This window comes from Rhododendron vialii, chromosome 6a (assembly GCF_030253575.1).
Source record: "Rhododendron vialii isolate Sample 1 chromosome 6a, ASM3025357v1".
Classification (NCBI taxonomy): domain Eukaryota; kingdom Viridiplantae; phylum Streptophyta; class Magnoliopsida; order Ericales; family Ericaceae; genus Rhododendron; species Rhododendron vialii.
Genome location: NC_080562.1, coordinates 38,158,087 through 38,173,780, shown reverse-complemented (window position 1 = coordinate 38,173,780; position 15,694 = coordinate 38,158,087). Strand labels below are relative to the sequence as shown.

Below are 15,694 nucleotides of genomic sequence, written 5' to 3'. Positions count from 1 at the left end.
TGCTGACCTTAGAGTCAGTTAACCAAATGTTAGGATCCTCAGTTCTGATCACCTCAAGCTCGATCAATAGACACCTTGGACATGGTCGAACATCTGAGGAGGATTATGATCTCCAGCTATCAGCATTGTCGAACATCATTGTTAGGAACCTCGGCGTCAGACAATGTCCAAGGAAGTTCAAGGTTTCGACAAAAGGATCCTCGTCTAGCTAAAGGTTGACGATAACCCTTAAAATAATTTCACAGCGGAAAATCATGCAAATATGCCTCCAAAACAATCATCAAACGTCCCATCAGCCATCATATGAATGGGGCAAGTAAGTGGCAACATGGGTATGTCTAGGCGGACTGTAAACGAACCGAATCGAGTCGAACCCTGTTAAGTTCGGCTCGGGTTCGTTAAGGTATGAGTTCGGCTCGGGTTCGGCTTGAGTTCGATTCGAGCCTAAACAACTTGGCTCGAGTTCGGCTCGTTAAAATTTTTCAAGGCTCGGGTTCGACTCGGTTGGGTTCGTTAAGATACTAGTCTGGCTCGAGTTCGGCTCGGGTTCGATTCGAACTTGAACATCTTGGCTCGAGTTTGGCTCGTTAAACTCAAATGAATCGAGCCGAGCTGAATCTAAGTTCGAATTGAACTCGTCAAAACTCATGTTTGATTCGGCTCAGCTCATTAAACTTAAGCGAACCCAAACTCTCTCATTGATCGTATAGAATTTGGGAGAAAAATAAGTATTGAATTATATATACAACCTTAAATTTTTTTATATTTACAAATAGACCCCTATTTAATTATTAATTAAATTTAAGTATAGGTTCGCGAACCTAACCGAGCTGAATACCGTTAGGCTCAGGTTCGGCTCATTTACGGAATGAGCCTAGAGTTGAGGTTCAAGTTCAGTTCGTTTAGCAAACGAATCGAATTCGAACGAGCTCTTACCGAACCGAGCCTCGAATAGTTCGCGAATGGCTCAGTTCATTTACAGCCCTATGTCTAGCTCATACGCCATGATCTTCTAAAATGATCGCAATTATGGCACTTAACTATGGTTACAGGTCTAGTAATCACAAGTAGGTGAGCGAATTCGCCTGTAAATATCTGAAGAATGAGCACTACAAAGGCATCTAAAACCTAATTTTGAGATCACTGTTAGGAAAATACATCATCTCTGTATTTATTCCATTGAGAATTCTTGAACTAGTGCTTTAGTCCACAGTTTGCCTTGAGAGGAACTTGACTTGTCCATCGGAGGACATTTTCGGCTCTAACACCACCCAAAGTGCTCCTAACGTCGGAGACGGAATCAGGATTTCGTAAACGCGGAGGTCAAACTATGAACAACAAGATTTTGAAATTTCAAAATTTGAAAATCTAATAGTTTGTTTGGTTTAGATTTTAAGGAGGATTTTTTGGATAATCAGTGGAGAGAGATAGAATGAGAGATGAGATTAATAATTGCCGAAAAAACTTATGGGAGACCATGAGCAGAGAGAGAAATTGGGTTTTAGAACCTAAAACGAACACATTCTTAAGCATTTAAATATTTAAATAACATCCACTGCAAAACATAATTCTTAACAAATAGTAAAAAATAACTAATATTAGGATTAAAATTAGAAAAAAAAAACTCCGAAACAACGTGGGGGCCGTGGCCCCTATACGCCCATAAGTAGCTCTGTCATTGCCTAACATTCATTTATTTAGATATCAAGAAGAGAAGTCTTCAACTTCTAAGCGAGAACTCTTCAACTTCTAAGCGAGAACTCTATATAGTACTCCATCTGTCCGGATTTAATAGTCCATTGATCAATTCTAACCGGCTAAGAAATAGGTTATATTTTTAAATCCGTAATGAATTTCATAGCGAATATGGATCTTATTTGATAGATTTCGATTAGTTCTATAATACAATATTTTCGAAATCACATAAACCATTATAAATTACAAGATATAATCGATTGAAAAATGACACAAATTCCAAAAAATGACCATTAAATCCAGACGGATGGAATATATTATTGTTTATATCTTTTGTGCTCCGTACATGCATTCGGAGATACTTACTAATGTACATTTTCAAGGGAAATAAAAAAGAAAGTAATAACGTGATAGCCAAACAGGGTTTTCCTATAACAAAAACAAAAAACAAATAAAAAATCGTGTCCAACTTGAACCCAAGTTTTGCTCTATTTGGCTTGTTTTGGCTCGTTTGACTTAAACAAACTGAGCCCAAGCATCAAAAATTTTAGACAATCCGAACTCGAGCTCAATTGTCCAAGGAGCTCTAACTTGAGCCAGACTAATACTTTCCAAAATTGAGCCCAAGCCTCGCAGGGTTCGGCTCCATGCATTCTGCTCATTTGAGTTTGACGAGCTTTGACGAGCCGAGCCTGAGCTTCAAAATTTTAGACAAGCCGAACTCGAGCCAGACCAATATTTTGCCATACCGAGTCCGAGCCTAATTGGGTTCAGCGTGATTCGACTACTTTACACCCTTAGTCTAGACCAGCATACACGCACCTCTACTAATTTTCTAGAGACTAATTCTATTGTTCACTAACAGAGAATCCGATCAAAGTCGGGGCAAAATCCGTTACAGACTAAGCCCAAAAAAATTGATAGTAGCTGTTGGCAGGTTTCCAACTTCAAACCTTGGAGAAACCAGGTCTTCTTCGTTCAATTATGCAGAAAATGATGGGAAATAATAGGAGAAATCAACTTTTCTGTAACTTGCGTGGCGTTTAATCACAAAGAAAATTGCGAAATTAACAATTTCAATTTTCTTACCGATAAACACTGTCCTTCAAAATAGATCCTACAAAAAGGAAAGAATTTTATAGTTTTCCAGAAAAAATTCTCTGCGAAGAGAACACACAAAAATAAATAGATTTTATTTTCTTTTACTTTATCCGTTTTGAGAATATAAATTTCACATTAATCTTCCGAATCGATCTCGGGTCTTAGAGCGTGCATTTGTAGCATAGTAGTCAAGTGGGCATTTTAGAGCCAAACACAAAAATACATGCAACCCTCTATCACAGCCTCCACTGTGGCTCTGTATAATAATATATGAGGGCTAAAGTTCCTTGCCAAAAGTGTCGAGGAAACTATTCACAAGGCCTTGTTTGGCTATTTTATATGTGCTTTTTATGGTCCCACCTTGCACGTTCTTTCTCTTCTCTAACTGGTTTTTTCAATATAACTGTTACAGTGCATATAGACTCATTGAAGGATTTGAACCACGGCATCAGCATCATGTGTTACACTTAGTATCTTTTACCTGGTTGTTATTCTCTAATGGTTTGTTTTGCAGGTGCTAAAGTGATCTTAATATAGTATGCGCTCGTTTAGTTGCTTTTGCAGTTTTGCTATCATATTGGGAGTATTTGTATATAAGGAGTACAAGCTGTGAACATTTTTTACATTCACGAGATTCTTCGTCCTCCACCCTTTTAATCTCTGTACAGTACTTCATCTTTTACCCCCAAGTTTCTCTCTCGTTCTTTCTTTTCAAATAAATGTGTTTTGAAATCATATTATAAACAGGTTTTTTTTTGTTGATATATATTTTGTTTTTGGTTCTAGCCATCTTCCTTTTAGGTCCGTTAAACTAGGGATGCACAGATCGAACCGAGCCGGGTTTTTTAGCGTTTGGGCTCGGCTCGTTTGTAAATGAGCCGAGCCATACAACCGAGCCGAGCTTGAGCCATACAAATGAGTTGAGCCGGTTCATTAAACAAGTCGGGCTTTTTCGAGCTGAGCCGAGCTTTAGAGTGTTGAGCTTGAGCTTCTCACAAGCCACTCGATTCGTTAGTAGCCCTGTTTGTTATACCAAACAAGCATAAAAGTTAACAAGGTGCTCATCAAATGTCTCAGAAAATGAAAAATTAAGGGCAACTTGCCAGAGAGCCACCCACTCACCCAACTGATCAAGGGCAAATCATACAAAGGCCGAAAGGTTTCCTACTGCACTGGGGGCCTAGCTAGAGAGTCCCAGACATGGACGATTAAGCAATCAATTCTTTGGGCCGAGGAGCAGAAAGCAGACTAAAACGATGGTATATATAAAAGAAAACAAAGTGGACTTTTAAAACACTGGCTTGACTTGTGGTCCCGAGGGCATAGGGGGCCCTTTACAGAAAACACAAATGGGAGACAAGGAATTTCCCTAGAACCAACTTTGTCGCCATGTTTAGGGGGTGACCGAATCAAAAGTGTCCCATAAAATAATACAAATAGGAGAGTCATTTTGCTTAAAGAAAGCTTCTTACTCTATCTCTACCTTTGCTTCCACAACACATTGGAAAGCAACGTTGAACGGTTGAATCCATCATTGCCACTTAGAAAATACCTGTCATTCACTCGCTTCGGACTACCGTTCGATCTGTGACATTTCCATGCGGTGGTCCTGATCGATGAGGTTGGAAGAGGACATGAAACAAGTTGAATGAGCTAATATTTTCTATTATCCGGGTCAAAATAAGTCAATAAGACTTTAAACCGCATAATTGTAGTCGTTGAGTTGGTAGATCTAAAGATGTTATATTAATACGACATGTCGACTTTAAATTACAACACTATCGTTGCTACGAGTTTGGAAATGCCGTATCAATAAGTTTAGTTACAGCCTTACAGGTAGTTGAGACCCGTGTGTAATTAGAATATTTTTTTGCCAACTTACGTCTCTCTATAAAGTGCAATCCCCTTTTGCTTTACGAAAGTTTTATTTTTTATTTTTAGGAAGCCGAGTCCTTCAAAAAGAACAAAAGCAAAGTAGACAGGGACTTGTGAATAAACCACCGAATCCCACAATAATTTAGCAAAGGTGCCAAGCTCCAAAAACATAATTACAAACGCAGCAACAAGTAACTTAACCTTTGAGTTGGCAACTCAAGTCTCACATGATTTAGACCACCTACCCTATTCCAATTCCCCCAAGCCAAAGGACCAAAGGATCCAAAGTCGACCATGAGCTAAAATAAGTGTTGCGGTCGTTTTAGGCTTTCAAAAAATTTTGAATTGTAAGGACTTTTCCTACTTTTTTTTATCTTTTATTATAGTCCAACAAAAGAGACCCTATTTTTTATTTTTACTTTAAGCCCTCGAAAAATCAGAACCGACTTTAAGGGCCCCATTCCATGATATACCACAATCTCCCTTTAGAAAAGAAAAAGAAAAAAATACTGTAAGAAAGACACCCTCTATGCGTTGTTTTTATCACTAGAAAAACTTTAGCTTTGCACATATATAGGTCCTCAATGAATCCAATGTAAACAAGGGAAGAAGAACCAGAGACATGAATCCCATGGAAAGCACTACCCGCCGGCGAAAAAACAGCTCCGGCGACAAGTTCTCGTTCCCGAGCATAATTCCCATTCCAACGACTCAAGATTCCGATCAGTTCGAGTTTGGATGTGTCACGCCGGGGTCCCCAAACTCTCCGGCAGACCATTTATTCTCTAATGGCCGGCTGCTGCCTCATCCCTTTCCTGTACTACAGCCACCAGCCAACCTCCATTCCTTTACGCGCTCCACGAGCCGAACGAGCAGTGTCAGCAGCAAGGACTCGTTGATGTCGTCGCGGTGTAACAGCACAAGCAGCAGAAGCAGCAACAGCAGTGGCAGTTGTAGTACCACCACTAGTGCCAGAACGAGCATTAGTACTGATGCTGCTGAGAAGAAATCAGCAGTGCCATTGGATCAAGCGAAATTCGGCGGAAAAGTGGGAGGTAGTAAATGTCACGAGAAGAGCGGACAAGGTGTTTTGGGTAAGAAACAGGTACTATACGTCAATGGGTCTTCCAGGAGGTGGGGGTTGATTCCCGCTGCGCCGGTCGTGAGCCACCAGGTTCCGCGGCGGAGGAAGGGCGGCGAGATTGTGGTGAAGAAGAAAGTCAAGGTTAGGAGGGGTGGCGGAATGGGGTTCGGGAGGCGGTTCTTGAGGTGGTTCGTGACGGCGTGCAAAGAGTGCCATGCTATCAAGCCGTTGAGGGGAGCCGATGTGAATATGGAGTTGCAATGATCTTAATTTGTGAAATTTGTGTATTTTGTGTTTTGTTTTCTTGGCTCATTTATTTTTTCATTTTGTTCCGACTGACTAATTTACAGGCAAATATAGCCTGAGGTTTGTTTCTCGTGCTGATCTTCTTGTTTGTTTTCCGGCCGGTTTCGGACCGAATTTGAAGGGCAATATGGTCTTGGTTGTGGAAGCTATACGCTGATTTTTGGATTTTGCTTATTGGGGACAGGATTTAAGTACTTTCGAAAATGCTAATCCATGCACTTGTATGAAAGGAGCGTTGAGCCTCTTTTGGCAGGTTAGCCATCGTCCATATTTTGGCATTGGTGATTTGTCCCGAGTGGATGGATGAGGGTTGAATGAGTAGTTTCGTAGTATTTCAGGATTCCCATTTTGGCCTTATTAGATTTTTCATGTTTTTCGTTTGTGTCTTATGAATATGTGTGAGTTTTGTCCGGATATGTAAGGGCTTTTTAGGTAGAATATAGTAGTGTGAACACAATTAATAGAAAGGAATCAGAATCAAAATCAAATCCATGTCCGAAGCACAATCATCCAACCACATGTATGGAGAGAGAGAGAGTCAGAATTTGGATTATCAAATCTTTATTAGAATCAAAATCTGAATTTGGTGAGGTAGGTGAGTGAGTGAGTGTAAGAGAGAGGGATCAGGAGTACCCAGATGGGGAGAAGAGAGAATGCACGTGAGTTGTAATAAGGTGTTTGAATTGTATTCACACTCCACCAATGTATTCTCAGTAAGCATAAAACGACGTGCGAGTCATCGCACCTTTACCTAGTTTACTGAAACAGTAACATTTACATTTGGGTATGGTTAGATCAATATCCAACTCGCGGAGGCAAGTTTTCCGGAGGCATTATTTGTGAATTGTGATGGTTGTATAACCATTCTAGCAATTGGACGGGAAATGGCAATATTGTTGTTCCTAGGTCGTGAAATTATCAAGTGGGTGACTTCAAAGACCAAGTTGTAGGTTAGGATTCAGGCATGCATGGAAAGCCACTTTTGGCCAAATTCTAATGGCTTCAACCTCCGATGGAAAACACAGACCATGGGGACATATGTACTTAATTACGTTGCAGCTAGGGGTGGCAAATTGAACTCAAATACATTAATCAATTCATACCCACCCAATAGAAAGTAGACCCAACCCAGCCTATTTATTAGTTGGGTTAGAATGGATCCAACCCATCTAACCTATTTATTAATCGGGTCTAATTGAGTCTTAATTGGGTCAACTTAAATGACCCAATAAGTCATAAATATAACCCAAAAAATAACACTTCTCAGTCGACCTCTTTACTCTCCTCCCTCTCTCTCGAACTCTCTCACTGAGTAAATTGGGTCTCATTCGTCTCTCTCTCTCTCTCTCATCAAGAGTTTCATTACTCATTCCATTTGCTTTCTCTTTCTCATTTTCCGCTTCATTAATTCTCTCAAAATTATTCATTGCCACGTCTCTGCCTTGTCTTTCACATAGAAGTAGCTCAAGATAAAGAGCACTCGCGGGAAATTATATTTCCAAAGTTCACCTCATTCAAAGATCTTGTCTAATGGCACAACTCAGAGTATACGTTTGGACTAAAAAGTAAGGAGTAACTTTTTTTTGTCTTTTTTCAAATTTTTTTTGCATTTGTTAATTTTGCGTTAAACTTTTATGACTTATTGATTTACTAGTGAATACCCGTGCCTGAAGGCACGGCGCAACACATTTTGAAGACAACTAAAGCTCCGGGTCGAGCAATGAGCAAAGGGATGACATGTTGAAAAAAATGGGTAGGAACAAAGTAAAATACGGTATATTTTTGTTGTTGCAAAACTTTAATATGCTAATTACCTATGCATGCAGCACTCCGCAACAAAAAGTTTTATTTGTTAAGCCTCTACCCGTGTGTACATCACTACCAATGATAATTCTAATCACATATACCGAATTAATTGCATTGATAGGATACACACTGAACTATATTAATCCAAACCACAAAACTCAAAACCAATACCATGTTGCATTCATAGAATCCAATTTTAACATGCATAAAAAATTTAAAAATTTATATAGAGTCAAATCTGATACACTACGTAGGGGAAAAAAAAGGTGATCAACATAGATCTTATTGTCTTGAAATTTGTCTCTCCATCTACCTCTCAAGAGTTTTTGTACCAACGCATATGTACTTCATCCAAAAAGTACAATTAGGAACATGAATAATAGCCTAAAAAAATAATTAATGAGTAAGAATTTCTTCTTGTAAAAGTAAAATGATGACTAATAATAGTTACCTTAATTCTATATCTTGTTTATTCGTCTCGCAACACCATCATGGTACGATCATGACCTTTGTAGATGTACTTGTGAATATACTTAACAGATTTTATTCCAGGACAAACTTCCACATTGATATGAGAATTATATTTTCTCGAAAGGTATGTATTGTATGACACCACATTTCTTTTATGAATTCGTTGACCTCTTACAGTATAGAGGGAGTAAAGTAATAATGGCATTGGTAGGCATACCACATGCATAAAAATACGATTAACTTCTTGCTCATTATGAATCACCACAATTACATTTTTTTCTCGAAGACACGTAACCTTTGTACTGAAAAATAAAACAAAGCAAATATGAATCAAATATATAAAATCAGATTAAGCAATGCAATTGAGTAAATAGTTCTTACATTTTCTGCAAGTTACCGTCGAGCTGCATAAGAAAATGAAGAATTCACCGAATGCATAGGAAACAATTAATTTGATTATTACGACCAAGGTATAAAATGAAACGGTTCAACTCACATGGCTATAGACGCTTAGATTGTCCATGATTAGTTAAGTCCCAAGAAGTTATCTGAAATTTGAAAGAGAGTAATAGTCAAAAGTTATCAGGGGAATAACAACAGAAAGCATTTTAAAAATATATATAGACTCCCATAATATTAAATGAGTGACAAAAAAAAAAGGAACACAAAACTCCAGTTTGCGATGTGTTTGGTTAACATCATAATATTTTCATCGATGCATATATGGTAATGTTTAAAAGAGTGTAAATAACAACACATGTTCTAATGAAACGAAGTTTTAAAAAATGAGAAAAAAGGTTTACAATTACTCCATTTGTTAATCTTGCAAAAAAATGTTGTTTTGACAACTATCAAGGGAAAAAAGAATAGGGTGTTGCCGTTCAAAAAAAAAGAATAGGGCGTTAATTAATTTTGCACTTTTCCTATGTCAAAAAAAAAAATGAAAGGTTTGAAGTAGTAAACGTTTGATCTTACTGTTAAAAAAAAACGTTTGAAAACCACCCTAATTTTCGGCATTAATTCCCTGAATCACAGGGATCCATTCTTACCCGGAAATGTGGTTGTAAGCATTATTTTCCAATTTATGTGATAATCAATAGAAGTTTAAATGTCAATATTTGGTAAATATGGTAAAAAATTAAATCCTTGAATCACGGGGAATCAATCTCATCAATCCTTTTAAATGTGGTAAAAAATTAAATCCCTGAATCACAGGGAATCAATCTCAGGGATCCTTTTTTTTTTTTTTTTGATTAGCTGGTTACCAAAATGTGATGATGATAACCTTTGAACAACCAACAGTCTAGATTTATAGAGGGGACATTCCGGTCCGTTGGTTGTCTTTTGGATTCAAACACAGTCCTCCCTTATCGATTTTGTAAAGAATGATGAAGGAGTCAACATGCATATTCCAAACGACAAATAAAATTGGCCATGAACCTAATTAAAACGTTTATAAGTTTAACAACAAAATCATTGTGAGTGCTCTATATGAAAAAGGATAGCAATCCAAAAAAAAATTTGCATTACCTCGAATTTAAGCTCAACGCAAGAATTCTCTAAATATATTTCTTGTGATCTTTCCTGTAGTAAATTAAAATAATAGAAAGTAAGAAGATTGTAAAATAAACAACAAAAGAAAGTAAGAAGATGGTAGAATAAACAACAAAGTTAGAATTAACGCAAAAGACCCATTCAAGGTTGTTAAAAAAAAAATTTCTCACACACTCATATTTTTTCTTCCAATTTTCGGCAAAAGAAACCCAATATGAAAATTGAACTTGCATGAGAAATGAAAAAAATCCTTTGATGTTTGAATCCCTTGCAATAAAACTAAAAAAAATTAGTCAAGAAACTCCTAATTTACAGCAAAAGAAACCCAATATGAGTAAAACTCGTCTATGAAAAAAATCAAACTTGCATGAGAATTGAAAAAATCAAACTTATATCACTATCGGTAATGGTCGTTCAGGAAGTTGTTTTTGGCAAAAGAAACCCAATATGATTAAAAATCGTTCAAGAAAGAAATGGAACTTTAGTGAGTACTAAAAAAAATCGAACTTACCTCACTATAGGTAATGGCCGTTCAGAGGTTGGAGGATATGGAAAATCTATGCATGTGACAAACAAACCCAAAAAATGTGGACTTCTAAATAGAAGGTATCAATTGCACACAGTAGGTTGGTCTTCTAAGAAACGGGGACTTCTAAAACGTAGTGATAAGTTTAAATCTTCTAAATTTTAAATCTTATGTGATAAGAAAATCATAGGGACACTCACACATTCCTAAATTAAAGGTATATTCCTTTTAGGTTGTGGACTTCTTATATATTTTACCTAATGCCTAAATAGGAGGCAGAAATGACTCCTTATATACAATTTTGTCTATATCCCAAATGATATGTACGTAATTCTCCTTTTAAAAAGGCTAAATCAATTACATATGGATTCCTTTTCAATTATCGATCTATGGATTTAAAATAGACTAAATCAATTCCATATATGTACGTATTCTCCTTTTCAGTTTATAATCGATCCCATAAATCATGGGATTTCAAATGTTTGGAGATACATACAAATTGAATTTTAATTAGAAGGGCCAAATGTTTTCTTTTTAATCGGAAGGAGTATTTTAGGTTTCATTTCATTAATTCTTTTTAAATATGTCGCTGGCTATACTACCCATATATACGAATTCAAAAACTAATTACGTTTAAAAAATATGTACCAATCTAATGGTCCAAAATATACGGATTCAAGGGATGAAATATTTACCCACCAAATCAAAGATTTAATAACTAAAAGAATTCGTTGAAAGATTTAACAAAAATCTACTGTAATTAAGCAATTGTCTTGGCCAATTAGCTTTTGCCACTAATTAAGCAATTACGCTGGTGTTCCAACTAAACATAAGGAATGTTTTGGAAAAAGGAAGATAATTTCAAGCCAAAAAATTATCTGTATACGCAAATAATTTTTCTACCAATATAGATCTTGTTTGATAGATTTCATTGAGATCTTTTATATGGTGCAAGAAAAATCAAAAAAATATTTTTCATTTTCATTATATTTGAGTTTGAAAATTGAAGAAAAAGAAATTTTAAAAAAGGAAGGTTATCTGGAACACCCCCTACGTTTACTCCCCAATTCTCTTCCAAAATAGAAAATAGAAGGGGAATGTGTGATTAGAAAATGGTCAAAAAAAGTTATCAATTTACGGACATGCCGTTTTGTAGAATGGAGGGTAGAGATTTATGCAGGAGGAAGAGATAAATCTGGAGCGTTGGTTATCTTTTGGATTCAAACACAGCTCTGTTTTATTATATAGATCTTGGCGAAAGAAATTGAAAAAGTATAATTTTTTTTAAGAAGACTACAAATAAGTAAAAAAGACAGCATTTGCAACAACAATATGTACAAAAGTAACAAATTTTGCAACAACGATATGTACAATCTTCAAGTAAAGAAAAAAACCATTCGAGTTGGTCTTAAAATCGAAGGTGTCTGTGAGTTTTGTTCTTCATAGATAATATGGGTGGGTTTGGTAAATAAAGAAAATGATAAGTGTTTGTGAACGTACCAAACAAAAGGAGCTTAAGTGGAACTCACCGGAGCCGTGGATGTACCCAATTACTCCTGCCACGTTAGAAATCTTTTATAGCATACATGTAGAAAAGGGAAAAGGCGGCGAATTATGTCAACTTAAATATTTTGTTATCATGCAACAAAAAAGGGATAATATGGTAATTTTAGTGTACATGGCTATTTAAGTCATTTAGATGTATAGGGGTAATATTGTCATTTCAATGTACATGGTTATTTTAGTCGTTTAAATTTTATTCGTTTTAAAATATAAATATAAATATAATTGGGGGTTAGTGGACGGGTTAAGTTTGATTTTAAATAAATGAGTCGGGTTGGGTATGTGTAATTGAGCTCATAGCTAATTTGTTCTAAATAGGTCAATCACCCATTAAAGACACAACTTACTTATAACTTACCCAATTTAGTCCAAATCCACTCATTTGCCACTCCTGATTGCAGCTAATTTCCAAAAAGTTCAGTAATGCCCTAATGGGCATAGCAGTTCAGCGTCAATATTAATTGCCGAACACAAGTTGTCATGATATGATCATATGTACTAATCTAAAAAGTACGACAAAAGAATTATGAAATTTTTCCAAAAGGCTATCTATCCCTTAGCTAATAGAAACTCCCATCATGCTTTACAAGTAAAAAAAATCAACTGTTTAAGGATAGGAACGAAAGTAGAGATTCGATGATTAGAGTACAGTACTCTAATGCCAACTTAGTTGCTGCTACCATAACCTTGTCCACAGGCTCCCATGGAGCTACCATAGCCTTTGTCTGTCCTTGAAACCGCTATGATTCAAGATCCCCATAAGTTTCTGGTTCTGAAATTAGTAGTTCTGAGATTAGGTTAGCGTAGTCGGTCCATATTCCGCCTCAACGTTCTCTTCAAGTCCAGTACCATCATTGAGAGAGATCAATAGGTATAGGACTATAGGAGGAAGAATTAAACTTCCATCTTCGCAAGAAGAGAAACTCTACGACCACAATAGTGTGCACAACACTTTGTGGAACATGTCTATGTGAGAGTACTATTTCATTGTCAATTGGATGAATTGCTTGTTTTCAATAACCAACGAGACATTGCCATGTACGTATGTTGTGCAAAGCGTTCTAGGCTTCTTCTTGCATGAACTATAAAATCTTCAACAAATGTTCACGCTTCACACTCTCCCGCTTTAAAATTTAGCTCTCCCTTTTCTCTAAACTTGCGAGTCTCCCAGGATTTTTTGTGGAGTGGGAGGCTGTCACCTCCGGCCCATCTCCCCACACTCATCATCACTGGCCGCCACGGTATCAAATCTGGCAACAACGGCATCAGAAGGTTTTTTTTGTAGAGCTTATCACAATATTGCCTCTGATACAGAGCTTCTTGAATTCCAAAATTCTCCGACTGGCCATCCAAGATCAAGAACTCCCCACTGTTTCGAGTATTTAATGTTTGGATTTTGCGGAAGCTAGCTGAAAAATATCTGGTTACGCTATTGATAAGGGTTGTCAATAAAGCAAGAAAAATCCAAAAAAAAAAAAAATAAAATTCCAATACACTTTTAACGCTTTTCAATGTAGGTTAACACATAATTTCCACCAGAAAGAAACCACTTTTTTTCTGAACTCCTTGTGTACCCCCACTCAGCACTCTCACCACCCAAACAATGACTTACAACAAAATTAAACAAAAATACCCTATTATCTCCCACCGCAAGCTTACAAGGTTTACAAATTATTATTTTTTGGGTAAAAAAACAAGTCTTATAATTTTCTTTTCTTTCAGACTTTCCATCTCTCTACTCTCTCTGGTCTGGAATGGGAGGGACTGCAGTGCACCCGTCGCACTACACCATGTAGTACGGTCGATCCGACCATCTATCTCGGTGTGGACGACTTGGATTTAATTCGAGCTCCTACAAATCTTAGCCGCTCATTGTTCGGATGAAAATCCGAGCCGTCCATTGCTGAGATGTATGGTCGGATTGACCGCATTACACGTGTAGTTAGTGTGGGGTGCACTACAACACCCCTGAGTCTTCCCCTAACCCACATTATACGCAGTCAACTATTATAGGTGGAAATACAAACATGATTAGCTAAGAGTAATGTCCAACCTTCTCTGTCAAATAAGAGACCTTCAAAGGGTGGAAAATCTCATTCATAACCAAAGTTCAAGATCTGCATTTATTTATCGACACTGATACTGATATCTTATGTGACTGCAATAATATCCTTTGATTGACTATGAGCCTAAATCCAACATTTGAAGCATGTGAATTTGGAGGAGAGCACTTTTTGAGGTATTTATGACCAGTCATAAATATTTATGACTGGTCATAAATACCTCAAAAAGTGCATTTTAGGTAAGGTAAAATTTATTTGTTCCTAGCACTTTTGTTTGGAGTGTATTTGAAGCATGTGAATTTGGGGATCCTTTGCATCATTTGTTCCTCCATTGGTAGAGCTTTGTTTTTTCATTAGCGCATTTGGATGTGATTTGTGTTTTTTTATAACTCGGGTGTCCAAGTCAGTAAATGAACACTTTGACTAATTTTGGAATCCAATCTCACAGCCCGCTTGCAGGGAGGACAATTAAAATTGAGCGAAGCTTCGTATGTCTGCCCCAAATAACACTTGGGAGACCTATAGTGCGCGTTTTGGCCCGTCTCAGATTCGACAAAGATAATTGAACAAAATGAACGGTTCCGATTAGTTTTGTTGGACCCAAGACGGGCCCAAACGCGCGCTGTACACGTTGTCTGGGTCCCAACTACTGTACCAGTAGCATTTCTATTTTTGATGTGATCCGTTGATGATGATCTCCCACCATATCATCCATTCGGTTTTAGGATGAATGAAGAAGCACAGGCAATAAGTTCAGTTAAAAAATGCTACGGAAACAAATCAAAGTATCTAGATCCGGATACAAATGAGTTTGGAACGTTGCACTTTTGTAAGAGGATCTGCCAATGGCCTCTAGCCCAATTGACATCTGGGATTTCTGATCGACTAACCTACTTACACCTTATTACTTGCTGATGTATACAATATTGAAAAAAAAAAAAACTAGGAGGAACTGAGGAAAAATAGGAAGTGTGTGTGTTTGTGAATAATAACTGAGATAGTAACTACTAACCAGATTGGTAGCTTAATTAAGGGATTGAAAGTGTGTCTCATAGTCAGCACAAAGCTGAGGTCCTCCGGAACTGAAAATGATGCATAAAACAGAAAGAAACAAATGGACTTTTCAAACAGAAAGATAAACATTCAGGTATGGCAGTGATATTTCTGAAATATTAGGTCACAGGGGTTATAAATCCCCTACATTTCTATCTAAATTTCGCATTCCCTTCTTCTTCTTCTGATGAACAAGTACAGCCTAATTCAAAAGAATAAGATTAGAAGAAAGTCAACCAGAGCTAGAGGAATCAGATCCAAGATTACAAGTATCCAAGCTTGTAAAGGAATTTCCTTTTCTTTCTCGTTGTCATGCTAAAAGTTTAGAATCGGTCCATCTAAATGTTGTCTCCGACTTGATTATTTCTCTATCCACAATCAAAATATGTTATACACAGTCATCATTATTTAGCTACACCTGGGCTCAGTTAAAAATATCGTCATTTTCGTGATAAAAATAATTGTTGCGTGTTCAAAATATATTTTTTTCCTTTCTAAAAATGGTTTATGTGTGAAGAAGGAAAAAGGGTTCCAAACTAGTTGGCAAAACAAAAATTTCCGCTTTTTTGTTGCTAAACAAGAAATGAAAAAATTAAT

At 36.9% G+C, this 15,694-nt stretch overlaps 1 protein-coding gene across 1 annotated transcript; it reads left to right on the top strand.

Moving 5' to 3' along the window:
• The first annotated feature begins 5,145 nt into the window (after positions 1-5,145).
• LOC131331581 (uncharacterized) lies at positions 5,146-6,206 on the top strand. Its single transcript, XM_058365620.1, has one exon. The coding sequence runs from the start codon at positions 5,294-5,296 to the stop codon at positions 6,017-6,019; it is 726 nt and encodes a 241-aa protein (XP_058221603.1). The 5' UTR covers positions 5,146-5,293; the 3' UTR covers positions 6,020-6,206.
• Positions 6,207-15,694: the final 9,488 nt, after the last annotated feature.